Raw genomic sequence first — 27,732 nt, forward strand, 5'->3', positions numbered from 1 at the left:
TTTTAAAAAAATAATACTTAAAGTCTGTCCTTTAAGCTGTGTTTACATGAACATATTTTACTGTTCAGATGTGTTTGAGAGGGACGAAATGGAGAGGTTTGTGTGTTCATTTGAGAAGAAAAACAAGAAACGATGAAGACATATTTGTGGGATGGAGAGCTTTTCAATCATCCGCGGAAGTGGAGAGATCCGGAGGTATTTTTAATAAAAAGTCAGATGTGCCCTCAACTGTATTATATAATTCCATCTCTATATATGACCTTAATATACATAATTGACTCACTTTTACACATAACCGATTCCAATTAGAGTATCTTGTTTGTCTAATTTTGTTGTTGTTTTTGAGTTGCAGATTGTAGATGAGAAGAAAGAAGGAACTTCTGTATGGTAGATGAGGTTGATGGCATGAAAAACAAAGTGGTTGAAGATGAATGGGCGTCTTTGAAGTCGAAGAAAATGAAGAACATTGTTTGAAATGAAATAGACCAAGGATATTCGGTTCCAATCCAACAGTATTCGGTTCCTAGCGTGTTGAGGATTCACAAAGAACCTGTATTCGGTTCCTATAGAGTGGTATTCGGTCCCCCATCAAGCAGAACCACTTCCAACCACGTTCTATTCGGTTTCAAGCTCCGTATTCGGTATTCGGTTCCATGTTTGTGTGCCCTCACTTTGACACGTTGTATTCGGTTTCAGCGTGATGGTATTCGGTACCTTCGGCCTGATGTTTGAGGAAGGCGGAGTTACCTTGGTGGTGAGATTTCGAAGAGGAGGAGCACGCGAATTTCCGCACTTCTCCGGCGAATCCAAGTGCGTACGTTCTTCCTGAATGGGTTTAGGGCAAATGCAGCGGTGGGGTGGCTAGAGTACTTGAACTGGTGGGAGATATACCCCGAAAGAGAAATTTGTGAGGGTGTTCTGAAAAAATCTTTCCAAAAAGTTAACAGAATTTGTTTTCCGAAAGCTTACCGGAAAGTTTTTTTCGGATTTCTCTTTCCGGAGACGTTTCCAGAGGAACTTCCTGGTGGTGAGGAAATCAAATTGGGAGGACTGTTGGATAGGTCGTTGCTTGTCTTTTATGATGAACATATTGCTTGATATTAGTAAGTGCATTAGATAAGTATATTAATATTAATGAATTGTAGAATGGTGGTGAGCTCAAGGTTCTATCACATGGTTGTAAAATGAAGAAGTTAGGAAGAGGGTTGATCATTTGGTTCATACAACTAAAGCCAAAATCCATACACAAAAATCATACTAGATAATTTAAAAAATCATATTAGATAAATAGAACAAATAAAATCATACCAAAAACAAATATTAAATTTAAAAAAATTTATTGTACTAATTTATAATTATTTTACATTTTTAAAATTTACTGTAATAATTTTAATTTTTTATTCTATAAATATTTCTACAATTAAATATAATATTAACAATTATCATTTTATATTACTTTAATAATTAGGATATTTTGGTAATTTTTAATTTTTACCAATTAAATAAATTTTTTATCTGTCACATCAATCAAATTTTACACTAACTCTTATAAACTTTATTTTCAAATCCACTTTCAACCATCTCCAAATCCATTCAAATAAACAACAAAAAAAATTTATCCTCAAATTTTCTCAAATTCATCTACTCACTTTCCTCAAATTATCTTTCTCCAAGTGAACACACAATTAGTCATAAAAACTATAAATAGGTTATAACATTATAAAATAGAGAGAGTCTAATTTAAGGTTCTCATCCTTTGCTTTTCAGAGATCTACAACAAAAAAGTATCATATGTGGGATGCATGGAAGGAAGTGAGTATTCACTTTGTTATTTTTTCTTTCATTTGTACCAGTAGAAACATGTCTCTTTTTTTAATGTAAACAAAATAAACAGTGATTTAAAGGATATTGTAAAATAAACAGTGGTTTAAAGGTAGAATGGTAACATAATTACTTCAATGTATAAAATAATTAAATTTAAACTAATGATTATTTAAAAGATAAAAATAAAAATGCAATTATTTTATTTTAAAATAATGATTATTTAAAAGATACAAAAATATATACTAGAAAAACAATAATCCTCTCCCGATATAAGATAAGAATAAATACCCTGATCAATTAAATTTATTTTTTAACCTTGGTTTATCTCTTTATTGGTTTATAACATTTACTTTTAACTGCATAATTTCTTAAACACTTAATTTTTAGTTTATTTGTGTGAATGGTTGCAGGCTTTCCATAAAAACTTGACAGAAATTTAATATCAAGAACATCAAATTCGGTTATTGTTGAACAATACCATACAGAAATTTAATACATTTTATTTGGTCATATCCAATCGTTCTGCCAGTGACTCGATTACTAAGTCGGGTAATTTTCATATTGTCTCTAAAGCTAATAATATCTTCCTAATATATATGAACTGTGATACAACAAATCAGGAGAGAAGAATCCCACCACAGCAGAGTTTTTTAACTAAAACCACAATAAAATTATTCCAAATGCCCAAGGAGATTAGATGTATTTCTTTCAATGGATATCTCACTATGAGAGAAAAAAGCAAATGATCTAACAACATTTTGCATCAAACACTAAGTTGTTATTAGAGTGCTAACCAGCCATCATCTGCTGTGACTTTTTCCTTTTTAATGGAAAACCAACCACACTGATTGATCTGTCATTCCCAATGAATCTCGTTCATATTATGTTACTTTCTCAAAACCACCAGCCATCTGCATATGCAGCCATCCAGCTTGTGATCCTTGAGCAAATCCCCTTGCCGGTTGTGATCCAAATATTATTCCTGAAAGGTCAAATGGCTGAGTGGCAACCTGTACCACCATAACAGCTGATCAAAATCTCAGTAAAAAAATAAACAATCCTAAATAAACAATACCGTGTTTAAATACATGTAATTTGTCTAGATAACAACAATACTTTGACTAACTAACATATAGTCCCAAGAAAATCACACTCTGCCATAAAGTGAAATCCATGCGGGTTTTAGTCCTCATTTAGTTCAACTTATTTTACATGGATGGAACAAATCATATAGAATGTGTTTAGAAGAGTGACTCTGGGTGTGTAAATAGCACTCTTCTTGTTCTAATTGAGATTGTTTCTATGATTAAACACTCCAAAAATTTTAAAATGACTCCAAAAACTCATTTTGTATTTGGGCCAAGAGCTATATTTGCACAAACAGAAAACAAAAATTTCCACTGTAGAATTAATTTGATGCCAAAAGTAGTAAATTCATCAGTGATCACAATACTTGCATAGCAAAGTTAATTATTCTAAGGAAAGCTCAATAAGCGCAAACACCAGTTGACTTTTTTTGGCACAATTCATTTTTGTAGTTTTTTGACAGTAATTCATTTTCATTTTGTAGTTAATACAGTAAAAAAAATCTCTTAATCTTTCAAGTAACACATGTCAAAAGACCAAGATAAGTAACCGTGTACAAGAATGTCTATACTCTTTTGAGTGAGATAATAAATATTAATAATGAGAAGAGAAAATCTCAATGTTACAGTAGAACTCCTGTGATATAACTCATCAGAAGCAGAACCAGATAAACATGAATCCCAATGAAATTAACAATTACTCGAAAAATATATATCTGACCACAGGATTCGCTTGAGCTGAGGATTCATTCATCACTAATGATACGTGTAGATTATTTTACAACCGATAGTGATAATTTACATTTATATAAAACCAATCGGATGGCAATCAACCAGGTCAAAGAATTCCGGGATGACAGAATTCACAAAAATGTTTCAACTAATTTTCTTAAGACTATGCTACTCTGGATTTTAGTCGCCAAAAAGGTTTGCAATGTCACAATAATTTACAATAACAGCCACCCTTCCTGAAATCAGACCTTCAAAATCACAATTTCCTTATTTTCCGTTTTTCCACTACCATTCTCTTCTCATACACGCACCAAACTTCCAGAATGTTAGTTTGCATCCATGTAAACCAAATTATTTATGAAAGTCTCCAGCCCAAACAAACACTGGGCACTTGTCGGGTGTTTCACAAAGCCAAATAACATACCACCGCTTAACATTTTGCCTAACATTTTCTAAACGGAGTGAATGGTTTTGGCGTTAGATTAAAATATTAAGTCGGTAAACTTACTTCTTTTGAGGGAAAACATTCGATAGAAGGGCTAAGACTCAATCTCGAATTAACCGCCTCAAGCTTCATTGAAAGAAACTGCAAAGTCATAGAATTATGCATAGAATTAATAAATCAAATCATCCAACATCATGTAAGCATATTAAATAATAGATAAATACGTTGAATCTATTCAAAGATCCATTTTGGGTTAAAACTATTTTAAGGAATTTAATTCTATATAGTGTGAAAATAAATTGCAGGAATATTATACAAAAAAATATTAAAGTTTCAAAGATTAAATTTAAATAAAAAAATTATAAACACAATTTTGACAGAAAAAAAGGGACGGGCGTTATAAAATAAAATCATTTTTCTAATATTTAATATTGAGTTTTGTTATTAAGTTTTAAAATAAAAACATACAGAAGAAAAAAGAGGGATGAAGATAACCACCTCAACCTGACGCTGCAGGGACTGGATGTAGTTAATAATCTCATCCAGGACAAGCGCTTTACCAATTACCTGAACCCAAAATAATTATACCAAAACATAACACAAAAACGCAAATAAAGTTAATAAAAAAAGAGAGATAATTAATTACCTTGCCACAGCCGGGGACTAAATCTTGAAGAATTTTCATCCTCTCACTTATCTTTTCCCTACGAGCCTGTTGTGAAGAGCACGGTTGTAAATGTTGTTGAAGATTTGAAGTGTGAAATTAAAAATAAATAAATAACATGAATTACTCTTTCGGCGAGACTGTGGCTATCGGTGGCCTGGCCTCTTCTTGCTCGCACGTGTATGTAGTCCTGCTTGGGTTTGGGAGTTTGAAGGGGTGAGTTGTTGGCGGCGGCGGCTACGGAAGTGGCGTCGGGTTGAGGAGGGCGCAACGCAGCGTTTTGGTGTGTCTCTGAGGGTGGTGATAGCTTAACGTGTTTGTTACTGTTGGGAGAGTGATTGTGAAGAAGAAGAGAAGAGGGTCTCTTGTTGGAAGAGGGGAATTGCGAGGGCCAAATCTCGGACAAGGAAGGGTTGGCCGAAGAGAATGTGGCGTCGTTGACGAGCGGAGGTTCCATTCAGATTCATTCAATTGAATTCTGTTAGAATCGGTTCAGGGAGTGAGTGAGAAAGAATAGTTGAAGGTGTTGAGATTGGTGATTTTGTTTGTTTAAATAATGCTAGAATTGAGGTCTGAAAGGTTAGTTTCTGATCTTTTCTGGTTCGACCTGGAGTGGTCTCAGTCTCCCACTGGAAACAACAAGCACCAAAGGTGCGTACTGCGCCCACTGCGCTTCTTATCCATTTCTTCTTAGTTTTATCTCTTCCCTTCTTACCTTTTAAAAAGGATCATTTACGTGCCACCTTCTACCCCTTTCTTTTTAAGTCTCTCACCAACAAATTAAATACATATAACTAATCTTCTTCTTTTTTTATTCGTAGGTTTAATGGCTTGCTTTCTCTCTGGTGAAATGTATCAAGTTCGTTCAGTCTTTAAAGTTGTAATTTTATTTACATATTATTTAAAAGTGTCAATGGTATTCAAATATAAAAAAATTTACTTCAAAATCAAGTCTTTTCTGTTAAAAAAACAGAAATTAGGTTAACTTTTTTTTTTCTTTCTTTTCTGCTTTTTGTGCAATGCGGCTTTTGTTAAAGTTTTTGTATCATAAAATAATTACTTTCCAAATAAAACAATTAAGCCTTTTTTATTTCAACTAAGTAAAAACAATTAAACCTTGTATAAGAAAAGAGATAATATTATATACCACTCCACTTTTTATCAACCTAATTATTACTATTACGTGTACATATATACCTTTTTTAAATAAAAGACAATGTTTTAATAATATAAAAGGACAAAAATAATATATGTATTATTATGTAAATATATTTAACCAAAATATATGTTTTTTTACACTCAGTTTTAAAAGAATATTAAATTAATAGAAATATTATAATAAAGTTAAATACAAATAGAAATTATAAAAACTCAATAGTATTTAAATAAATTTAATAAACAAAAATAAAATATAGACGAAAAGAGAGAAAACTAGAGCTTATGAAAAAAAAGTTAAACTTTTTATTAATTGTTAGTTGGCAGTTTTTTTTAATATCTATAGTGTGTTTTTTTTACTGTCAACACAAATATTATTATTTATTAATAATTTGTTTCAATTTTTATAAATGTTGACTGAAAAAAATTTCAACAAAATTAATTATTATTGTTTTACTTTTAAATAATTGTATGTATTAGTAATTGAAATATTTCATCCGAATAAAAATATTCAAATTTGAATTTACTTATTAAATAAATAATAAAAATAAAATAATTTAGACTAATATCAATTTAAATTCAATATATTTAAATATATCCTTTGAAAAATATTTATATCAAAACAAAGTAAAATTAAACAAAATACTTACAATTTACATGTACCAATTGTCAGAATGTTTCAATTCAAAGTCGATTTAAAATTTCTCTATTTTCTTTTCTAGTTTAAATATAAAAATGTTTGTTTTTGAATTCTGTTAATTGAAGTTTATTGTATGCTTCTGTAAATGTTTTTTCTAGATTTTTTAATTTACGAAACTTAAAACTTATATTGCTAATATAAGTTAAAAGAACTCCTGTTAATTTATTTGTTTGTAAGATAAATAGATTTAATATTTATCTTTTAGGAAAAAATATGTATATAGTGTAACAAGATAATTATCTGATCATAATGTTTTTTTAAACAAACAAAATTGTTATGATGGTAGAATTAGCGATCTTTAATAATTGTTTAATGTTCAACAGAGTAAGAGAGAGGAACTAACTAATTAAACCTTCTCTCTTCAACTCTTGAAATGCATAAAAAATGTTATTCATGGATATTATAATATATTATTTTTTAATAAATTATTTAAAATTTATTGCTTATGACTATGTGGCTGACATACCTATCAATTTTTGGTATTCTGACAAAAAAACTGTTATATTCAGAGAAGCAGAAGAGAGAAAAAAAAAGTTAATGCTATTTCTGTCTATTTAACGGAAGGATGCAATTGACACTTTTAAACCATTTGTGGACGAAATTGTAACTTTTTTAAAAGAGTGGACAAACTTGATACACTTCAACCAAACTGGGGACAAAACAAACAATTAAACTTTAATCTTATTAATTACTTATATTTTTTTAATCAATACAAAAAAAAAACATTTTACCTGCAACTACTAAGAGAATTCTTGGCGCTCTTGGGTCAAATAAATATGGAAATTGCACTGACACGAAAGTTTATGAGAATGTATTATTTATTGTTAAATGTTATGATTAGTGAAAATATTATTAGTGGTATGATGATGTCTTGATTGTAACGTTACCTGGGATATCTCGAACATTATTACCCTTGTGTTATTATACTTGTAATTATTTATTTTATAGGGAAATAAATTATCTTAGTTACTGGAGAAACATTACTTGGTATCATTAGTAATGCAACTGTCCATTCTATATTTGAATATGAGTCTTCGTTTTTGTCGAAATTTTGATTAGCCAATTGAGACAACCGAAATAATTAGGACAATTTAACATGGCAATTTTCAGATAAGGTTAAATATATTTTTAATTTAGAGTTATAGAAATTCATAAAAAAAAAGTTTTATTTTCTTTATTCATTTAAGTTGTGCAAGAACAAGGAAAATGAAAAGAAAATAAGAAAGTTGAGAGACTCAAAAGGGCTAAATATTATTATAGGGTCAGGTGTGACTGGTACAAAGTTGAATGGGTCGAACAATCGAATTACGAATAATTTCATAATGTGTAATTAATATTACAACGACTATTGATAAATGATTAATGTTTGTATTAATAACCATTAAGAGATAAATTAATTGGTTAGATCATTCTAAACTCTATGTATAGAGGTTTAATCTCGAGATAAACTTACTTTTTACTCGTTATTGAATTACTAAAGGCTGACAAAGAAAATTTTTGACTTGAACGTCAAAGTGTATTTTATAGGTCACTCCTCTATACCGATCGGTTATCCGAGCAAGCCAGACATTTATTCTCAACCCATTTTAGCAGAAATACTAAGGAAAGACACAAAGAGGCATAGAATAAAATATAAGTATTGTTTGTAGAAAAATTGTTATGCAAATGAGCATGCTATCTCCTTTTCCTTTTGGACTTCATTGTCCTTCATTCGTTCACTTGGAAGCATACCAGTTAGTCTAAAGTTCGAAATTGTGCTTGCTCAATGGTAGCATACACACACCTAAAGTTTTCATTACATAAATCATCTTGCATATCAATCAATTAGATGGAAATGAATAGACCCTTCGCTTGATTCTTCTTGTTATATTCATATTCCTACTTTATATGGTTTCCACTTAACTCAGTGCTGTCTTTGGCGGGGTATGTTTGAAATACAGCAATAATCTATCTAATAATCTATCTACAAATATGAAGTTTCATACACAAAGAAATCAAGAAAAAAAAAATAGAAACTGAAAAATTAAGATATTAATTTCTTATTTTTATCACTATTTTCACCTTAGGATTATTTTAACAATTATAACATGATGTGTTAATTTATTTTTGTGAATTCTAATGACATTCTTTCATTTTTTTATTTTAATTAAAAACTATGTTATATGTTTATAACCTAAATCTCACTTTAATTTAGTATCTTAAAATTGTATATTTTATTAGTATATTTCAACAAAAACGTAGGGTTAAATATAATTTTGGTTACTTAACTTGAAATTGAAATTTGTTTATATTTAAAATTTTGATATATTTTAGTTTTTAAATTTAAAAAATAAATAAATACAATCCTTTTGTTCACATATACCACTTTCTTTAATCCAATTTGATAGAAGAATTTGTTTTAACTCTAAAGAAATATATAAAACAATTTTAGAAAATTGTATTCCCACTTATTTGTTCTGCTACAAATTTTCTTAATCTATTGAATTTGAAGCATATACACACACATACATATACATATACATATACATATATATATATATATATATATATATATATATATATATATATATATTACCTATAAACATATCCTATATTATCCAAAAGTAGATTGAATTTACAAAATAATATAATATATTTATGTTTCTCAAAACCTATGAACTAAAATGCTTGAATTGTGGTTTATGCAATTTCATTACTTTTATACTAAATACTATCTTTATGATTATAACAAAAATAAATAAACAAATTGAGAAGGTTTCATATTAATAAAATATATAAAAATACAAAACAATTTATGATATAATAGAATTTTTCTTTAAGAAAAATTATTAAGGAACTAAGACACATTATATTTCATCTTTTATCTTAATAAATGTTATTAAAGAACTACATTATTTGGTATATTTCAAAATATTAATATTAAATAAGTTCATAAAAAGATGTGAATATTAATTCATTCATAATTAGAATAGTTTATTACATTTACTTCATAATAAAATTTGTGAGAACTTTTTTATTGGCTTTACATCATTTGATATACTAATTTAGGCAATTTACATTATAAGTGAAATTTTCATATTTCCTTCTAATAATGTTTATAATACTTATATCACAACGCTCGACTAGTAGAATATCCAAATGAGGTTAAGTCATTAATAAAAATAAGAAAATTGAACTTTAACTTCTTTTGTCTGACAAAGGGTTTTTTTCTTTTTTTCAAATGAGTTATCCTTTAAAAAATGCTGAATTAATTAAAGATCATCTATATCACTGTCCGAACGCAACATAAGTTCATTTGCTTTTAGTTTATCATACATGCCGAATATTTATACATCCTATAAACACTGAAAAATGAGTTTGAAATCTTAAAGAAAAATAAATTCTTACTGTAATCAAAATTCTATAATTCGAGTCTTTCTAATCTCCTTATAAATAAAAAATGTAAAAATTTTAAATTTTAAAGAAATAATAATTAAAAAAATAAAAAAATGCTTTATATATATATATATATATATATGAATATAATCTTTTTAATTTTAAACATAATATTATATATATTTAGACTATTAATAATTTTTTACTACTTCTTTAGAGGTACGAAAGGATCACTTATTCCATTCAATATATTAAAGAAATAAATATATATTTAAATTATCTTTAGTCTTTCTTGAGTAATATAAATTTGTTGAAGATATAGAATAAAAAGTTTATAGTATGTAGTTATTTTTGTTAACAACTTTAATTAAAAAACCATTTCGAAGAGTAAATATGGTTTTAGTATTCATTCTTTAATAATATGAGAAGATTTTATTGCCATAACTCAATGATAGAGTTTTTATTTTCCTTGCAATTTAGCAATTCCTTGTGAAGAAGGAAAATATAAAATCTATTTTAAAATGTTTTTAAGTATTTTTTTTCACATAAAGTTATTCTATTTAAATTGACATTATTATTAGTATTATTATAGACGACAGAGTCATTTCATATATTTAATGCAATATTGTACTTATTATTTGAAACGAAGATTAATAATTAAGCTGCAATAAGTTCAAAACCATTAGGTAAGCTCAGTGGAAAGAGAAATGATTGCATATTTATAATTATTCATTTATTTATTTTGTCCTTTTGTGTGTTCTGTCATATTTGTCCTGTTTCTTTAAGAAATGGAAAAGTGCCACTTTGTTTGTAGAGTTCATAGAAAACTTGCATGTGAAATAGCAATAGTGATCTTTTAAGAATTAATGACAATTTCATTTAATATTTTCCCTTTTCAAAGTAAATTTACATATTTATATCTGTGCTGTGTGTCAAAAATACGAATTTCGGATCCTATAATATTAGTTAAACATTTGGTCCAAATCACCCTCTAAAGATCAAGCATATATTTTGCAATTATTTAACAACTTTTTTTTTATATATATTTCAACCCAAATTTTTATATATTTTAATCCAAATAGATTAAGATAACGTAACTAGGATTAGATATATAAGGTAATATTTACTTTAGAGTGTAAATTTCGTCACACAAATTTATCCGTTAAAGATGTATCATAGGGTTAAAAAAATTTACATATTGAAATGGTCATTTTCTTTTAAATCCAAAATAAAATAAAACTATTAAATGTATTAGAGTAAATATTCAATTAAAATATAAAAACGAATGAAAGTTGATTCTAAGAGGAAAGATTAAGGAAACATAAATTCATATTTGAAATTATTTTTCCATTTCATTAGAAAATAATAATTTATCTTTTAAATCTTGTTTTTTTTTGTCATTTGACTTCAAATCCATTAATATAACTAGAGCTATAAAAACGGGTCACCTGGCCAGACATGACCCAACCCATCACGGATTGGTCATTTAGTGAGCCAATCCAACCCGACTTATTTATTAGCGAGCCAAAAAAAATCAAATCTGAGTGGATCCACCACGAATTGGTGGGTTAAACGGATTGACTCATTGACTCACTTAACTTTTTATCATCCTCTTTTTCCAGGATTCTTATAGAAGGTTACTTTGATTGATCAAATTGAAATAATAATAATTAGACCAATTGATATATAAAATGGTTTTACATAAACAAAATAAAGTTTTGAGTTGCAATGTTTTTTGTTTCATTGAATAATTAATTTATTTTATTTTATTAAAAAATAAAAACAAAAATAGGTGGGTTGGTGAACCAATCCGCTCACCACGAGTTCAATCTTGGTGAACCGAATTCTTAGTGAGCCAGGTCAAAATTGACTCTATCAAAATTTTACATTTTTTCCAATCCAACCCGACTCGAACCCGTGATAGGCCAGATTGACTTACGGGTTTCAACCTATTTTGACAACACTAAAAATAACATCGTTATAATTTATTTTGGAATCTAAAACTCCATAACAATTTTTTCCTGAAAAAATATATATCAAAACAATTAAAATTGTTCACAATAAGGTATTATATTTTAATATTAAAATAGTATCACATGTTTATATTATTTTATCACTAGAAGATACTTTTATCACTTAAATTGTTCTATCTTGATATTTTTAAATTTACATTGAATTTTCATGTTTAATGAAGTATTAAACATAATCATAAAATAATTGTTTGGACATATTTTATATTACGACAAACATAAAAATGAATACCAACAAATTCTTAGTTGAAATAGAATAGTTCTTAAATACATTTTGCATTTCAATTTTAATAAGATTTTTTAGAGTAACTACATACTTTATACCGTTAATATAGTCATCGTAAAAATAAAATAAAATCTTAGAATTTATAGTATGCTCGACTTTTTTTAAGAAAAAAAAAACTTCATAAACTATTTTACCTAAATAACAATTTTGAGATTCTGAATCCGTTTTGTTCATCTGAGTTAATAAAGTGTAATGAGTGTGAGAGTCCGTAATAATTGTAGCCCTACACGAATAAATATGAAACCAATTAAACATGTTATGAGTAGATTTGGAGCATTGTCTTTGGATGCCATTGTAATTCAAAATTACCGCGTGCATCAAATCATTGTTATCCTAATTGTAATGATGTTTGGTCCTTTCCTTCATTGCAATTTGAAACACCCATAATGTTCTGCTTTTAACTTCCACAAATTTTATTACTAGGGGAACTTCACCACATTATTTATAACACATTCGTCTAACTAAATTAAACTCTCACCTAACTTTCGAGTCTTTTTGTTGAATATGATGCCAAAAATCCGGGCTCTATCAAATATTTAAATAATCCTTCGTAATCAATCAGTAAAAAAAAATTAAATAAAGAAACAAGAAAGTGTAGAATTTGTTTCCTTAATCTAAATTAATCTAACGTCTTGAAGCTTGTGTGCATCGTAAAACTACAAGGTAAAATCTCATGGGAAAGAAATTTAAAACATCACAAAGCTATCTATAAATCATGATAACTTAGGACTATTTTAACAATAAGTGATAATCTTTTACAAGTATGAAGTAAGGTGATTTTAAGGTAGTGAGACATAGAAGTTTAGTGATACATGAAATTATTTGAAAAAGAAATAACCTTAGTTAAAGTATAAGAAAAAAAAATGTAACTTGAACTTAGGTTGGAAGCCTCTTTGAATAATAGGAAGTCATAGATGTAAACTTTTAACATCATTTTTAATAAGTTGAATAATTCGTGTGGAAATATGTAAATGTTTTTTTTTTCACACATAATGATGCTATCGCTAGTGTAAAAATGTACTTTCACTGTAGTTATAAATGATGATTGAGAAGTCATACTCATATGAGAACAAACGTTGATAGTTTTATAATTAATTCAAACTTTTTTTACAACAATTAGGTAAGAATTATTTTGAAAGTTCAAAAATTGAGAAACAACAACGCGTTTAGGAATCACTCGTCATTAAAATTGGTAACAATGAGAATCAACAGCGGTTATTGAGAATCAACAACGGTTATTTACAGAAACATTATAGAGTGTCTTTTGTATAAGTCTAAATATTAGTTTTTTTCTCTCGAATTGATTTCTTTCTTTTTTGTCACATTTTCTCTTAATTATGTTATCATCAAATGTTTGTCATGTCATTTTATTTTTGTCACTCTGTCACTCATATCTTCTTTGTTCTCCATTTGGGTTAGTTTGTATTATTTGATATTTACGTTTACAACAACAATGATTCTTAATGATCGGTATTAAATTATAGCTACGACTCAAGACATAATCGTTATCAGTTTATTTTTTTTAGTGACAAATAAAACTCGTCGATGCACTATTTTTAATACAACGTCACCGTTAATAATAATTTGAAAATCATTTTCAATAGGAACTATTGTTTTATATAAGTGAGGATTATTTGAATGTATTGATAGTGTCCAAATCCTTTAAGACATTGATGTTGAGCCAGTATTTAAGTCATTGAAATTGGGCTAGAGCTTAATTAATAACAAAATGATTAAAGATATTTGTTTCGGTACGAATTTTGTAGAACCGAGAGACTAACCTTTATGACGTGTCTTCCTGATTCCAAACACCCGGATCTCCTTTCTTAGGTGTTCTCCTTGCCTCTGAAGGTCTGGATTGTCTGGACCGCTCGGTTGCCTTCAGTCTGGACCGGAGGGGGAGGAACCTGCAAACGACACTTCAACGCTCAAGTTAGGTGTGAGATTAGTGATTTGCTTATCACCATAGATTGTTTTGGCTCTAGTTTTACGTACATGACTTTTGGCCTTATCATTTTATTTATAAGTGTCTCATGGATAAAATAAAAATAAACTTACCTTTTTTCCAGTCGGTCGCTCATGAACCGCCTATCAATATCTTTAATTAGATGTCGTTGGAACTGTTTAGATCTTTGAGGTATTATTTTATTACCTGTCGAATTATACCATTGGTCCTATCCTGCTGGATTATTGGGCCGATTACCTTACTAGTCCGTTAATGTGCTGGTCGTGCCGTGACCCAATTCAAGTCACTCGACCTTCGGCCCAATGTAGACATGAGGCTTTACTAGACCGATCGACATATTACTCCAACCGCTCGTTTTGGGTCATGTACCATACAATATTGATTAAAGATTTTAATAACTGATTACAGGTTTAGGAAGTTGTTTATGAGTAACGAATTTAAAGGTAAATTCGTTTTATTAGACCTATCATAGTTTAGGATCCATGAAATAACTTATAAATACAAGACTAAGCCACAAATGTAAGTACATTTTGCTAAGTTCTAATACTCAATTGTGAGAAAAAGATCATTGATCAAACGCCTAACTTGAACGTCATAGTGCCTTTTAGAGGAAACTTCCATCCAGTTTGGACTTGAAGTGCTTGGAACAAGAGATTCAAAGGTCAAAGGATAAGAAGATCACGACGGAACAAGTGTGTCTCTTAGTTCTATTAATTATATATAGAAACACTAATTAATACTTGATTTATTTAGGTTCATAATATTACATGTTGTTAATGGTAATTTCTTAAATTCATTCATCTCCGTTTGATGTGTTTGTTTATTTTAGAATAAACATTTCAAAAATTGTTTAAATTTTCTTAAGAGTCAAGACGTGATATGTTAACTTTTGTTTTCTTAAAAAATTGAGTATGTTACTAAATTATTATAAGTTTATTAACACATGCATTTATCTTCTATTTGAGTGATATAACTCTTACTTTTTATATTTAAAATTGAATTTATTACTCCGGAAAATTAATTTTATATACATTAGTAATTTAGTAATATAACTTTCTTTTATAATAATCAATATATACTTTATTTAAACGCTTCCAAAAAAAACAATAATAAGAATATATTTTTTTTAAATAACGATATTCCCTTGAAGAGTTACCAAGAGTTTTATTTAGTATACAAATGTTATAATAGAGATATATGTTTTAATAAAAAATTATCAATATATAATAAGACATTATTTGCTATTTTATAAGAATTATATTTCTCTATAATTTACTTACTCAATATTCTTTCTACACTATTTTTCAGTTTTTTTAATTTTTAAATTATACATTTTCATAACAAGTTATACTCCTGACGAGATGAAGAAAAAGAAGAAGGATTAAGATGGTTGAAACATTTTTTTTACCAGTATAAGTTTTTGTTTTCTTATTGTTGTATTCATTCATTTTTTTAGTCCATTTTTTTAGTGTTGATTAACTATAGATGTTAATGATGTATGGTTAAACTTTGGAGGTTAACGTAATAAAATTTGGGTTTGTAAAAGTGTATAGAAAATCTTTTGCTAATAGGTTAACAATAGTCAATTTTCATATGATTTTGACACTTATCATTATATTTTGTACGTAACAACCTATTTAGTTTATAATTACAAAATGAGATACTAATAAGAAAAAAAATAAGAAATTGATCAATTTATGATGATGTGTAGTAATTTTTCAAAACATTAAAGATGATGTAGTTGAACTCCAAAATGTGTGGCTGAGCGCTAGTAAGGAGATAAGGAAAGATTCAAAATGTGAGTTTTGCAGTTGAGCCACAAGAAAATGGTGTCCAACACTTAAGGTGGTGCATGACTAAGCCACAAGAAAATAATTCTTAACACTTAATGCAGTACATGGTTAAGCCAAAAGAAAGTGGTACTCAATTATAGATGCGACAAAGATAAAAGAAAACTCTTCATAAAAGGAAACCTCTATGGCTGAGTACAAAAAGTTGTGTTAAGCATCGCTAAAAAAAAAATTCTATAAGTAAATATCCCATGTCTTCGTTTTAGGCATTGGACATAGAAGTAATATAGTAGTAGTAGAGTAGAAATAAATCTGTGAGACAAGAGAGATGCTCTTATGGTAAATCTTATGTGTAGATGTTGCTAAAATTATATAATATTTTGAGTAATTGAAATCTCTCATGTCCAGGTTGGATGTAATAAATTCTAATTCTATGTACTTCTACTTCTCGAATATTTATATATACTTTCATTTAATAGTTTTTCTATTTGATATGTGTTTATTGATGGGATGACTTGATCACTCAAATTCTTTCAATGGTTTTGATTGAGTTTGAAGATTGTTCTTAAACTACGGTTCAATCAAATCATCTCACTCTTTCTAGAGGTTGGACTGGACAAATGAGTCGTGCACTTAAGACAATATTCATTCAACAAGCTGGAGGAATCACAATGGGTCTGAAGTCCTTAGGTCCTATACTGAAGGGTCTAGATCTACCCTAGAGTACTTGCAGGACATTGAAGGATTTACATATTAAGTAAACAAGATAATAGTGGTAAAGTAGAAGAAGATGAGATAAAATCCAATCATAGTCTCTACTCTGATTAATCTATATAATATATACTACTAACAATATGTTCTTAAAGAAATTCCAAAAACAAACTACGAATATGTTTGCTAAATCTTTGTGGATACGATAGTCTCTATTCGACTATACTACAATTGACATGATGCACTTGCCAATAGGCCACGTAACTAAATAATCCTTTTAAAACTTGATATTGTGAAATGTTGTGGCTTAAGTCCTATGAATGTAAAATCTCAACTTAAGTTAACCTCATTATGGGTATGCAATTTCTAGGTGAGTGAAGCTAATTATAACATATTTTCATTCGTATATTGTTCTAAATATGTGATTGTATGATAGTTGAAATAGTATGTTAAAATGTGATATTATAAAAATATGTATAATATAATTAGCAGGATTGATTAAACACATGCACATTATTTTGGTATATTGTACATATAAGAAATTTAAAATTGTGTGATTTTAGATATATCACTCAAGAGGTGAATTGTCGCTTTAGCGACATGTGAATAATGATTACGTGCATCACTTATTGTAGCTCAAGTGTCATCATAAATGCTTATAAATTATTAAAGATGTTCAAGCGACTCTCAAGTCGTCACTTATGGTTCAAGTGGGAGAATGATTGAAATAATTTTCTCTTTTCTGGGACTCTCGTCATTCAAACTTTAATCCTCTCAAATATACAAATGTAGTATATGGTGATTCTGAAAGTTAAGTTATACCAAAAGTCCCTCACTGAAATATTGTTATAACACTTAAGCAGTACTAAAAGAACGATAGTCAATTACTCAAAGAATGAGAGGATGTTTCATTAAAAGGAAGATCAAACCAACTTTCTCTCTTTTATTAAAGTTGGTATTGCTAAGATTACTTAAACAAACAAGTTTTTCTCATTAGATAAGTATGTATGTAAGAAGAGAGATTGTTAATGATGATAACATGATATATATGTGATTTATGAAATGCATAATATTATATGTGAATATTTTGTATGATATGTACATAATGATACCTATAGACTTTTTCTTAGGTTTATTACGAGGAATTAATGAAATAATATTATTATCCTAATGCAACCTTATTAAGTATACAAACTTATTCCCAAAGAAAAATATAACTCAATTGATGACCTATACTACATAAATTAAGATTTTGGATGATTAAAATTTTAAAAGAGTTTGTGCATCAAAATATTACAAGTAAATTCAACTAAAGTTGAGGATAAATTATTTATATACTATGAGTAATCTGATAATTTATTATAAAAACACATTTATAAAAAAGCTATCATTAGACGTCAAATATAATAAATTACTCGAAATTTTAAAATTCATTCAAAGAATTATGGTACAATAATGTATTGTGATAAATCAAGCATTAGAAAAAAAAAATGTGTTTAACATTTTATATGATTTTCACAGTATCATATCATCATAAATTATTCTGTACATATAATAAAAGTAATTACTCTAAAAAATAATTTATATATGCAATTGATTGACAGTCTTATCTAGACTCTATAAAAGTGATTTATTTTTGAAACATTCTTTAAAAAGAATACTTTATTAATTTTTTTTACGGATTGCAAATATTTGTTTCCCATGTGATCCTTGTTCTACGTGTATATGTTGAGTGCGGACACTTTCCTCTTAAGTTGATATGCTAAAAACTTGACATCTGTTTGGATGAAGATCCCGAAGGTGGTGGCAGTGATAATAAATGCATAACACCTTCAATCTCGTTGTCAAATGTCAAACACTTGAACAGAAATGTTCAGTCTCAGTGTAGCACCACTGCCTAACTACTGAATTATCAAGTTTTTTACCTACAAAACTATCACTGTCAATGCCTAACTTGCTTAGTGCAAAACTGATAACCAGCCAGGCAAAATTAAATAAACCTCATAAAGATTCTGCTTGTCATACCCAAATAAGCTTTTCCAATTTCATGTGCCCCCAAGTTTCTCCATGTTCATGGGTTTTCTACCCTTAATTCAATTTCGAAAACTGGAACTAATTAAGCTGTTTGGATTTGATGGTGAAGCTTCCCGAGTCACAAGTTAATGCTTTTCCAGCACATGCCTTAATACCAGAAGTTAGTGCAACTTTCCACAGTTCCATCAAATCAGACCATGTTAGCACTTTAGAACTTGTTCATACCACCTTTTATAATTTTTGAGGGGATTACTTCAGTTTCTATATGTAATAATTTTAAATAATATGACACTTATAGTTGATTGTCACATCACATTTAATTCTAGGAAGATAAGAGATACCACCACCCACGAACGTTACCATTTTCCTAACCATGGACGTATTGAAAAACAAAAGTCTTAATTTTTCTTCAACTCACTACTTAGTGTCAAACTGATGAATCACACTCTTATCGATATCTTTGATTAGGCACATAGCTTGGTGCGATAATTTAGGAGGAGGTCGCCTCTCACGGTCCAAAATAAAGTTGAAACCATTCATGAAGTTCATACCAAGAGATATAATTGTCGTTTTTGTGGTTAGCCTCCACTTCTGTCAAGAAGATGGAAGCAACACCATGACACCGTTGCATTGAAGATGGTCGCAGCAGTCATACTTGACGCAGAAAACACAGTGTTGAAGTACGTGCACTTTATTAGTTTTAAAACGGATCATTCATTTGATTATAATGGATTAATCATCAGTCAATCTAATTCAACTTATTTATTATTAACTTAAAAAATTGGTTTAATATCCTATTTTGTTTCGAATTTTGTTCGCAAATGTGAAATTAGTTCATCCTTTAAAAAATGCGTCAATTACATTCTCACTTAATAAAATTTGCATCAATGAAATTCCTTCCGTTAAATCTGTACAGACGGCGTTAATTATTTTGCATCAAGATAATTAACGTCATTTGTACGGATTTAACGGAAGGGATTTAATTGATGCAAATTTTATTAAGTGAGGACGTAATTGACGCATTTTTAAAAAGATGGACTAATTTGACATTTTTGGACGAAACTGGGGACAAAATAGGGTATTAAGCCTAAAAAATTTAAACAAGTTGAGTACATGTTGATAAATTGAACATATTGATTTATTTTAATTTAATAACAATTTCTTTTAATTTAAAAAAATAACAAATTCTTTTCTATTCAAATCTAAATAAAAAGAAAGGATCTTAAATTAAATTTGTGATCGATCAAAGATAAGATTTCATTGACATAAATATATTACAAAATCTTTTTAACAAAATTTTTAATGGCTTTATAGTGATTCAAAAAAAATTTCTACATACAAATTGAGTTATTAAATATAAATTTGTGAATTTTTCATGTTTTTTAATTACTCCATACAAAAATGATTTCACGCGAATTTCTGCTTCGATATTTTGTAAAATGACTAACTTAGTAAAAAAATACTTATTAGAAAGAAAAATTATTTCGATTAGTGAGTCAATCCAGTTCATCACGGATTCAACTTGGTTGAGCATAATTAATTAAGTTCTTAGTGAAATTGGTTCAAAATTGACACATATATAAGATTTCAATTTTATTTTTCAATTCAACTTAATTTATACCTACAATGGACCAGATTATCACACGAGTTCCAACTCATTTTGACAATACTAATAAAATGGATGCACACCCAAATACCAATAAATGTTGAAGACCAAAATGAAAATGTGGGTAAAGGTGTGGATAGGAGTTAGAATCCATATCATTGTCTTGACCTGTAAAAAAAGTTGAATCAGTGTAGACTTAACTACCACAAAAAGTAGACTATAAATTGTAATTTGTCCGATCATATGACATGATGGCTAGTTAGAGCTTTTTTTTCTTTTAAAAAATATTTTTAAATTTTGTTTATGTATATATCATAAATAAATATTAAAAACATATTTAATATATAAATATTTTCTAAGATTTTAATTATTATTTATTGTTTTTAATTGAATAAATTAAAATAATTATTATATTTATATGTTAAATTATTTTATTATAACTAAAAATTGAAATTTAATTAATGAGTTTTAATGATTTAAATCACAACAATATTACATATTTACATCTTTAAAAAAATTAATATTTTAAATTATTTTTTATTTTTATCTTTTTAAAATAAGCCTATAGGTAATGTGGACTAACTCACCAATTTGGCTAGTAGGTGAACAAGACTAAAATGAACTGATAGATTAAAAAATCTATTCCAATAATCCGATTTTGGCGAACTGACAGACCAACATATGAATAACGATCTATTTTGTCACCCTAAGCGTGAAGGGTGAAGTGCTACTGCCAAAAATTATGTGGACGGACCATAGTATAATAAAACAGTACTACATCATTTAAAATTATTATATAAGACATACTTTCGCTTTAAAATGTATCAAAACCAATTATTTTAAAAGATACTAAAGTAAGACCCTTATTTGGAGGATTTTTTTATAGAGTTGTGAAAATGGGTCATAATCCGCGAGTCAATCCGGCCCACCACGGGTTTGAGTCGGGTTGAGTTAGAAAAAATTGTATTTTTTTTTATGCGGGTCAGATTTCAACCCGGCTCATGCGGGTTGAACCCGTGGTGGGCCGGGTTGGCCCACCAACCTACCTACCTAATTTTATTTTATTAAAAATTAATTTTAATTTTATAAAAAAATATTTATTATTTTGTTTTTGCTTGAAAAAATTATTTAAGTTTATTATTTTCAAAATTAATTAAACACCCGAAGTGAATTTGGGAGTGAAATTTGTTTAGATTTGTATTATAGAAAGTTTGTAATTTTTTTATTTAAAAAAAATTATAATTAACTGAGCCAATGAGTCAACCCGTTTACCCACCAACCCGTGGTGGGTCGAGTCGGTTCGAATTTTTTTGGCTTGCTAATAAATGAGCCAGGTTGAGTTGGCTCACTAAGTGACCAACCCGTGGTGGGCCGGATCGGGTCGGGCCAGGTGGCCCGTTTTGACAGCTCTAATTTTTTTAATCACAAAATATATGTTATTTAAATTTATGAAAAATAATTAAGATTTCTATAGGGTTTTTAAAAATTTACTCTAATCACATATACTATCCCTACTAACCCTAATCAACCTTTGGTCGGTTTATTTCATTTTCTAAAAAGAACTACATTTGTTGTCAAATTTATGGGTGTGTTTCTATTTAATAACCTTTTAAATGAGTAGTCAGCTAATGTGGAAAACCTAGGTACTTTCTCTACAACTGAAGTAGAATAAACTATATGAAAATTTCTTTAAAATATTAATCAAATAATAATAACAGTAGTAGTAGTAATACTTTCTAAATCTTATTACAAATATATAATATTATAAATTTACAACGTTAATTTTCTTTCAAAATTATAGGTCCTTAATATTCATAATCACTCTAAACAAGTTCCAAGTCAAAATCTAAATATATTTAATATTAATAGTTAAGTTTAAACATTCTTCAAGAACTGATTTTTCACCAATATAATTTTAAATTTTTTGACAACGTCTTTCTTAAACTAAATTTCCAATCACATTGGGGTAGTTCCGTTTTCAGAACGCATACTTTATAATTAATTAGTACTGTCAAAAATAATGGATTGTAATGAGTCAATTCGGTCTATCACAGATTTCAACTTAATTGAGTTTGAAAAAAATATAACTTTTTTATGTGAATTAGTTTTCAACTTGACTCACTTAGAACCCGGCTCATCCGAGTGGAACCGGTGAACTAGGTTAGTTCACCAACCCATCTAATTTAATTTAATTATTTATTATTTTATGTTTTAATATTATTAGTTAACATTTTTTATTATATTGTAGATAGAGATAAAAAAAAGGTGTTTCAAGAGAGAAAAATATTATAGATTTATTTATTCAATACTCTAATATTATAAATGAACAAATGATACAAAAATTATCAATACTAAAAACTTATTTGTTTGGCTTTTGTGCTTGTTTTTTATAATATATATTTTTAATTGTCTTTGAAGTTTAACATCATTTTAGAGTGAAGTTTATTTAGATTTGAATAAAAAAATATAATTTTTTTTATTTTTTAAAAAAACTTATAATTAAGTGAAACGAACCAACCCGTGGTGAGTTAGACCGGGTTCAAATTTTTTCAACTCTCTAATAAGTGAGTTGGGTTGAGTTGGCTCAATAAGGTCTTGTTCACTTGAATGGATTTGGGGGAGAGTGATTGAGGGGATTTGAAAGTAAATTTTGTTGTTGTTTATTTGAGTGAATTTGGAAGTAAAATTTTTTAATCTGTCACGTCAATCAAATCCTACACTAATTCTCAAACTTTACTTCCAAATTCACTCTCACTTACCTCCAAATCCACTCAAATAAACAACAACAAAATTTATTAACAGCTTTATAATTAATATAACTACAAAATTTATTCTATATTTAAAGTAAATATTTTGGTAAAAATTGTTTTAGAAATTTAAAATTAATTAAAAATTATTACGTCATGTAATATTTTATTATAAACAGAATTTTAATGATAGATAAATTCTTAAATTGTTTTTACTAATTCTTAAAAATAGAGTGATAAATTAATTTTGAAACTGATAAAGTGCCTGAAGAAACGCGTGTTTTGACAAGTGTTGTACTACCCATACTTAATGCCACTTTCAACTTAAAGTTACATCAAACCAAGAATAAAGTATGTTCTGGAATTCTTTAAATTAATTATATTATTTTAGAAATTTAATATTTAGATTTGTCGCAACCGGAATCGCGACGGGACGACGATCCAATAAAAAGAATAAATATATTTGAAAAGAGATTTTGGAGTCGCCACCATAGTTTATTCTGGAAAACTACGGAAAAACCATAAAATGATAAGGCATGGTCAAATTGAACCAGATTCTTGGTTCGAGAGTCGGTTACGTGTAGGGAAGGTAGGGAAGGTATTAGCACCCTACAACGCCTGCCTTAAGGCAGTACCTTTAACTAAATGTGCGAATGTGGATGTGGTTTTCAAAGTATTTAACTTCCCCTTAAAATAAAACGCTAAAGAAAACAAACAATATTTTAGCTTTTTGGGCCCGACAAGGATTGACCTTGCTCCTACGTATTCTCATGCAGAATGAGAAATCAGGGTTACGTAGTTCTTTTAGAAACTGCTTGAAAAATGTTTGGGAAATTGTTTGAGAAATTGTTTGGAAAATGATTTGGATTTTTTGGGAGAGTGAGCCTGACAAGGACTGGCCTTGCTCCTACGTATCTCCACTTTTGATGGAGAATCAAGGATCACGTAGTTCTAGCAAGGCGATATTGTTTGTAGTTTTGAAAAAAGTGAATGTTTTTTTGTTTTTGAAGATTTTATATTTTTTTGGTATTTTTGTTGTGATATTTATATTTTTTGCGTAATGAGTACTAGGCTGATGCGTACGATCGCACGAGCACCCACACGGCTTTTTCCTTTATTGTTTTGCGTAATGAGTACTAGGCTGATGCGTACGATCGCACGAGCACCCACACGGCTTTTTCCTTTATTGTTTTGCGTAATGAGTACTAGGCTGATGCGTACGATCGCACGAGCACTCACACGGCTTTCTCTTTTATTGTTTTGCGTAATGAGTACTAGGCTGATGCGTACGATCGCACGAGCACTCACACGGCTTTCTCTTTTGTTGTTTTGCGTAATGAGTACTAGGCTGATGCGTACGATCGCACGAGCACTCACACGGCTTTCTCTTTTATTGTTTTGCGTAATGAGTACTAGGCTGATGCGTACGATCGCACGAGCACTCACACGGCTTTTTATTTATTTATATTTGGGCAATAAGTACTAGGCTGATGCGTACGATCGCACGAGTACTCATACCGATTTATTACATTAAATGTTTTTTTAACGTTTTATATATATTTATTATTTACAGTTTTTATAATAATTTTTTTTATACAAAAACAACATAAACAAGTTACTATACATAAATAAAATAAAGGGGTGATGGTTACTGTACAAGGACGAACGTTCGTTAGGGAAGACGAACGTTCATAAAAAAGGATCCGTTGAGGACGAACGTCCATTGGGAAGACGAGCGCTCGTGGGGGAAGGCTGACGTTCCAATGGGGACGAACGTCTATTGAGAAGACGAACGCTCGTGGGGAAGGTAGGAGATCCATTGTGGACGAGCGTCTGTTGAGAAGACGAACGCTCGTGGGGAAGGTTGACTTGTATGTTGAGAAAGGGAGTCTGTATAATGAGCGTTCGCTGGTGGAGATAACGGGCGGACGCTGGGAAAGGAGGCTTAATGATGAGCGTTCATTTTGAAGATGACGAACGAACGTTGAGAACATGAGGCTGTATGACGAACGCTCGTTATGGACGAGCGTTCGTTGGGAAGATGTGGCAAATTGATGAGGAACGCTCGTTTTGACGAGCGTTCGCTGGGAAGATGAGAAAAATGATGACGAACGCTCGTTATGGGCGAGCGTTCGTTGTGAAGATGAGGGAAATTGGTGACGAACGCTCGTTATGGGTGAGCGTTCGTTGGGAAGATGTGGGAAATTGACGACGAACGCTCGTTATGGACGAGCGTTCGTTCTTGAAGATGAGAGAAAATGGTGACGCACGCTCGATAAAGGCCAAATAACGTGCGTTTATTTATGGACCGCGAGTGTGAATATGGAGGATGGGTATTTGGCCGTGTCAAGATGGCTATGGTAGTGAGTGAATATAGAGGATGGGCAGTTACTAGCAGCAGTGGTCGTAGGGATGAAGAGATGGATGCTGGATATGATGTGTGTTTCTAGTAGCCTTGAACGTTGAAGATGAAGGGAGGCTTGAAAGCTTGGTTCCCTGGTCATGTGAAAAGTGGTAGTGGAAGGAAAAGGTGGCTGGAAGGGCGTCGCGGGAGAGCCAGTGCCTTCCTCTATCCGTGGTCACCAGATGTGTTACGACCTAAGGTAGGGGTAATAATAAGGGTTAGAAAGTATATGAGCAGAGAGAATATTTAGTATAAGTTAATTAGAGTAAATAAATATAATATAAGTTAATTAGAGTAAATAAATATAGTATAAGTTAATTAGAGTAAATAAATATATATTTAGGGAAATATTCAATATAAGATATTTATAATTAAGGATATGTGCTAAGATAATATACGGAGAGATATTTATATTAAATATAGAGATATTTATATTAAATATAGAGATATTTATATTAAATATAGAGATATTTATATAAATTATTGAATATTAAATATAGGGATATTTATATCAAATGCAGATATATTCTAGAGGAATATTTAATAAGAGATGGGCGGGAAATAATTAATATAAATAAGGTTAGAGTCCAGGGTTAAAGACAGGCTTTTGATTATTGAGTTTTGTGACAGACATTATTGTCTTGTGAGGGAGGTTATGCTCTCAAAGTAATTGAAGGAGGTTATGCTCCCAATTATTGTTTATCCTTGTTTATTCAGATATTACCATCAATAAAAGAGATTCATTCATCAAATATTATTCGTTTATTGTTCTATTCCGTGTGAGAGAGAGTGAAAGGTTGTATTTGGCTAGTTTACGTACTCAGGTACGTAACAAGATGTTCCAGATGAATGAACAGCAAGATGAAGATGATGTGAAGATGATGATATTTCGAGAGAATAAGGATGGTGATGGGAAGATGTAATGGAAGCGGTGAGTGAGTTGTGAAAAAGAAATGGTTGGAATGGTTCCGGATGAGAGGAGCAGAGGGGTTGGAGAGTATATTGGCTGGGAGTAGTGAGGCAAGGTGATAGTGCGGCGGTGACCTGAATGACAGTGGCGGCTGAAAAATGATGGCAGTGAGGTTGAAGATGGAAATAAGGTTGTGTTGTTAGTGAGAGGTGACGGTGAAGATGATGATATTGGCTAGGAGGAAAGATGGTGATAAGGAGTTTCACGGATGGTATGGGTTTGGTTGCGAGTTTTGGTGCTTAAGGAAGCATGAGAGTGTTCGGTGGTGGAGGAGATGGGTGGCTCGCGAAGGTGTTGGGAGGTTGATGATGACCAGTGAAAATGGGGAGAAGAATAGAGGTCCTCGGCAACCAAAACGGCTGAGGATGATGCAATGAAGATGGAGAAGAGCTTGGGATGGTGACCGTTACATTGGTTGTGGAGGTGCTGTTGCGGCAGGTCACAGTGACGAAAGTAGTTTCGATGGTGGCTTACAGTGACTGCCACTGTAGTGTTGGGTTAGATGGGAATATGATGAAGATGGGGGTGCGATTTGAGAGGAAGAGAAGTTTAGCTGGGAGTAGTGAAGCAAGGTGATAGTGCGGCTGTGACTCAAAGATGGATTCCTGGTGGTGGTCAGAGGTGGTGATTGAAGGATTGCCGGATGTATGAGTATGGATATGGTTGATTGATAGAAAGATGAAACCATGAATTGGTGGATTATGCATGAATCTTCGAAATTCAGATTGAATAATGGGCATGGGAAAGATAATATGAACTCAGTGCAACATTATAATTCACAATCAACATACGAGATAATCTTTGACGTGCAGTCCCATATCATAGCTAAATAGTTTTACGTACCTCAGAGATGCATTTCAACAATGAATACAATTCGCAATTTAAACACACACCTCTTGAAGCTTCCTTTAATTTCTTCCGCTCTCCGTAGCCTCCTTCAAATGCCCTTGCTCTTTCCAGTAGCTTTCTCTTTGCCCTCCCTGTAATCTTCCTTTCTTCCTTCTCTCCGTTTGCGGCTTCTTCGCAACACTCAGAGTTACTCGCTTCGGGTCCCTCCTTTCCACTTCGGTTCCTTCCTCTTTCTATGGCATTCTCCTTCCCGTAGCCTCTCTAGTGGTTTCCTCTCTCTGGTGAATGAAGATGTGGACGTTGGCTGTGAGGTTAAGATGTTGGATATGGTGATGGGCGCAGGCCGTGAAAGTGATGAC

At 30.1% G+C, this 27,732-nt stretch overlaps 1 protein-coding gene across 1 annotated transcript; it reads right to left on the minus strand.

Annotated features, from left to right (window-relative positions):
- Positions 1-2,304: 2,304 nt before the first annotated feature.
- On the minus strand, positions 2,305-5,504 carry LOC108332368 (transcription factor BHLH094). The gene is made up of 5 exons (XM_017567606.2): positions 4,878-5,504; positions 4,733-4,798; positions 4,585-4,653; positions 4,150-4,227; positions 2,305-2,834 (listed from the first exon to the last, which is right to left on the minus strand). The coding sequence occupies exons 1-5, from the start codon at positions 5,205-5,207 to the stop codon at positions 2,706-2,708; spliced, it is 672 nt and encodes a 223-aa protein (XP_017423095.1). The 5' UTR covers positions 5,208-5,504; the 3' UTR covers positions 2,305-2,705.
- Between the last annotated feature and the right edge of the window lie 22,228 nt (positions 5,505-27,732).

Source organism: Vigna angularis, chromosome 1, assembly GCF_016808095.1.
Source record: "Vigna angularis cultivar LongXiaoDou No.4 chromosome 1, ASM1680809v1, whole genome shotgun sequence".
Taxonomy (NCBI): Eukaryota; Viridiplantae; Streptophyta; class Magnoliopsida; order Fabales; family Fabaceae; genus Vigna; species Vigna angularis.

What these genes read in the sequence shown, in the direction of transcription:
- LOC108332368 (XM_017567606.2), bottom strand. Translation starts at nt 5,207, where the DNA reads ATGGAACCTCCGCTCGTCAACGACGCCACATTCTCTTCGGCCAACCCT. An exon ending in TAGTCCCCGGCTGTGGCAAG is followed by an intron (nt 4,654 to 4,732) that starts GTAATTAATTAT and finishes TTTTGGGTTCAG; the next exon opens with GTAATTGGTAAAGCGCTTGT. An exon ending in AATGTTTTCCCTCAAAAGAA is followed by an intron (nt 2,835 to 4,149) that starts GTAAGTTTACCG and finishes ATGGTGGTACAG; the next exon opens with GTTGCCACTCAGCCATTTGA.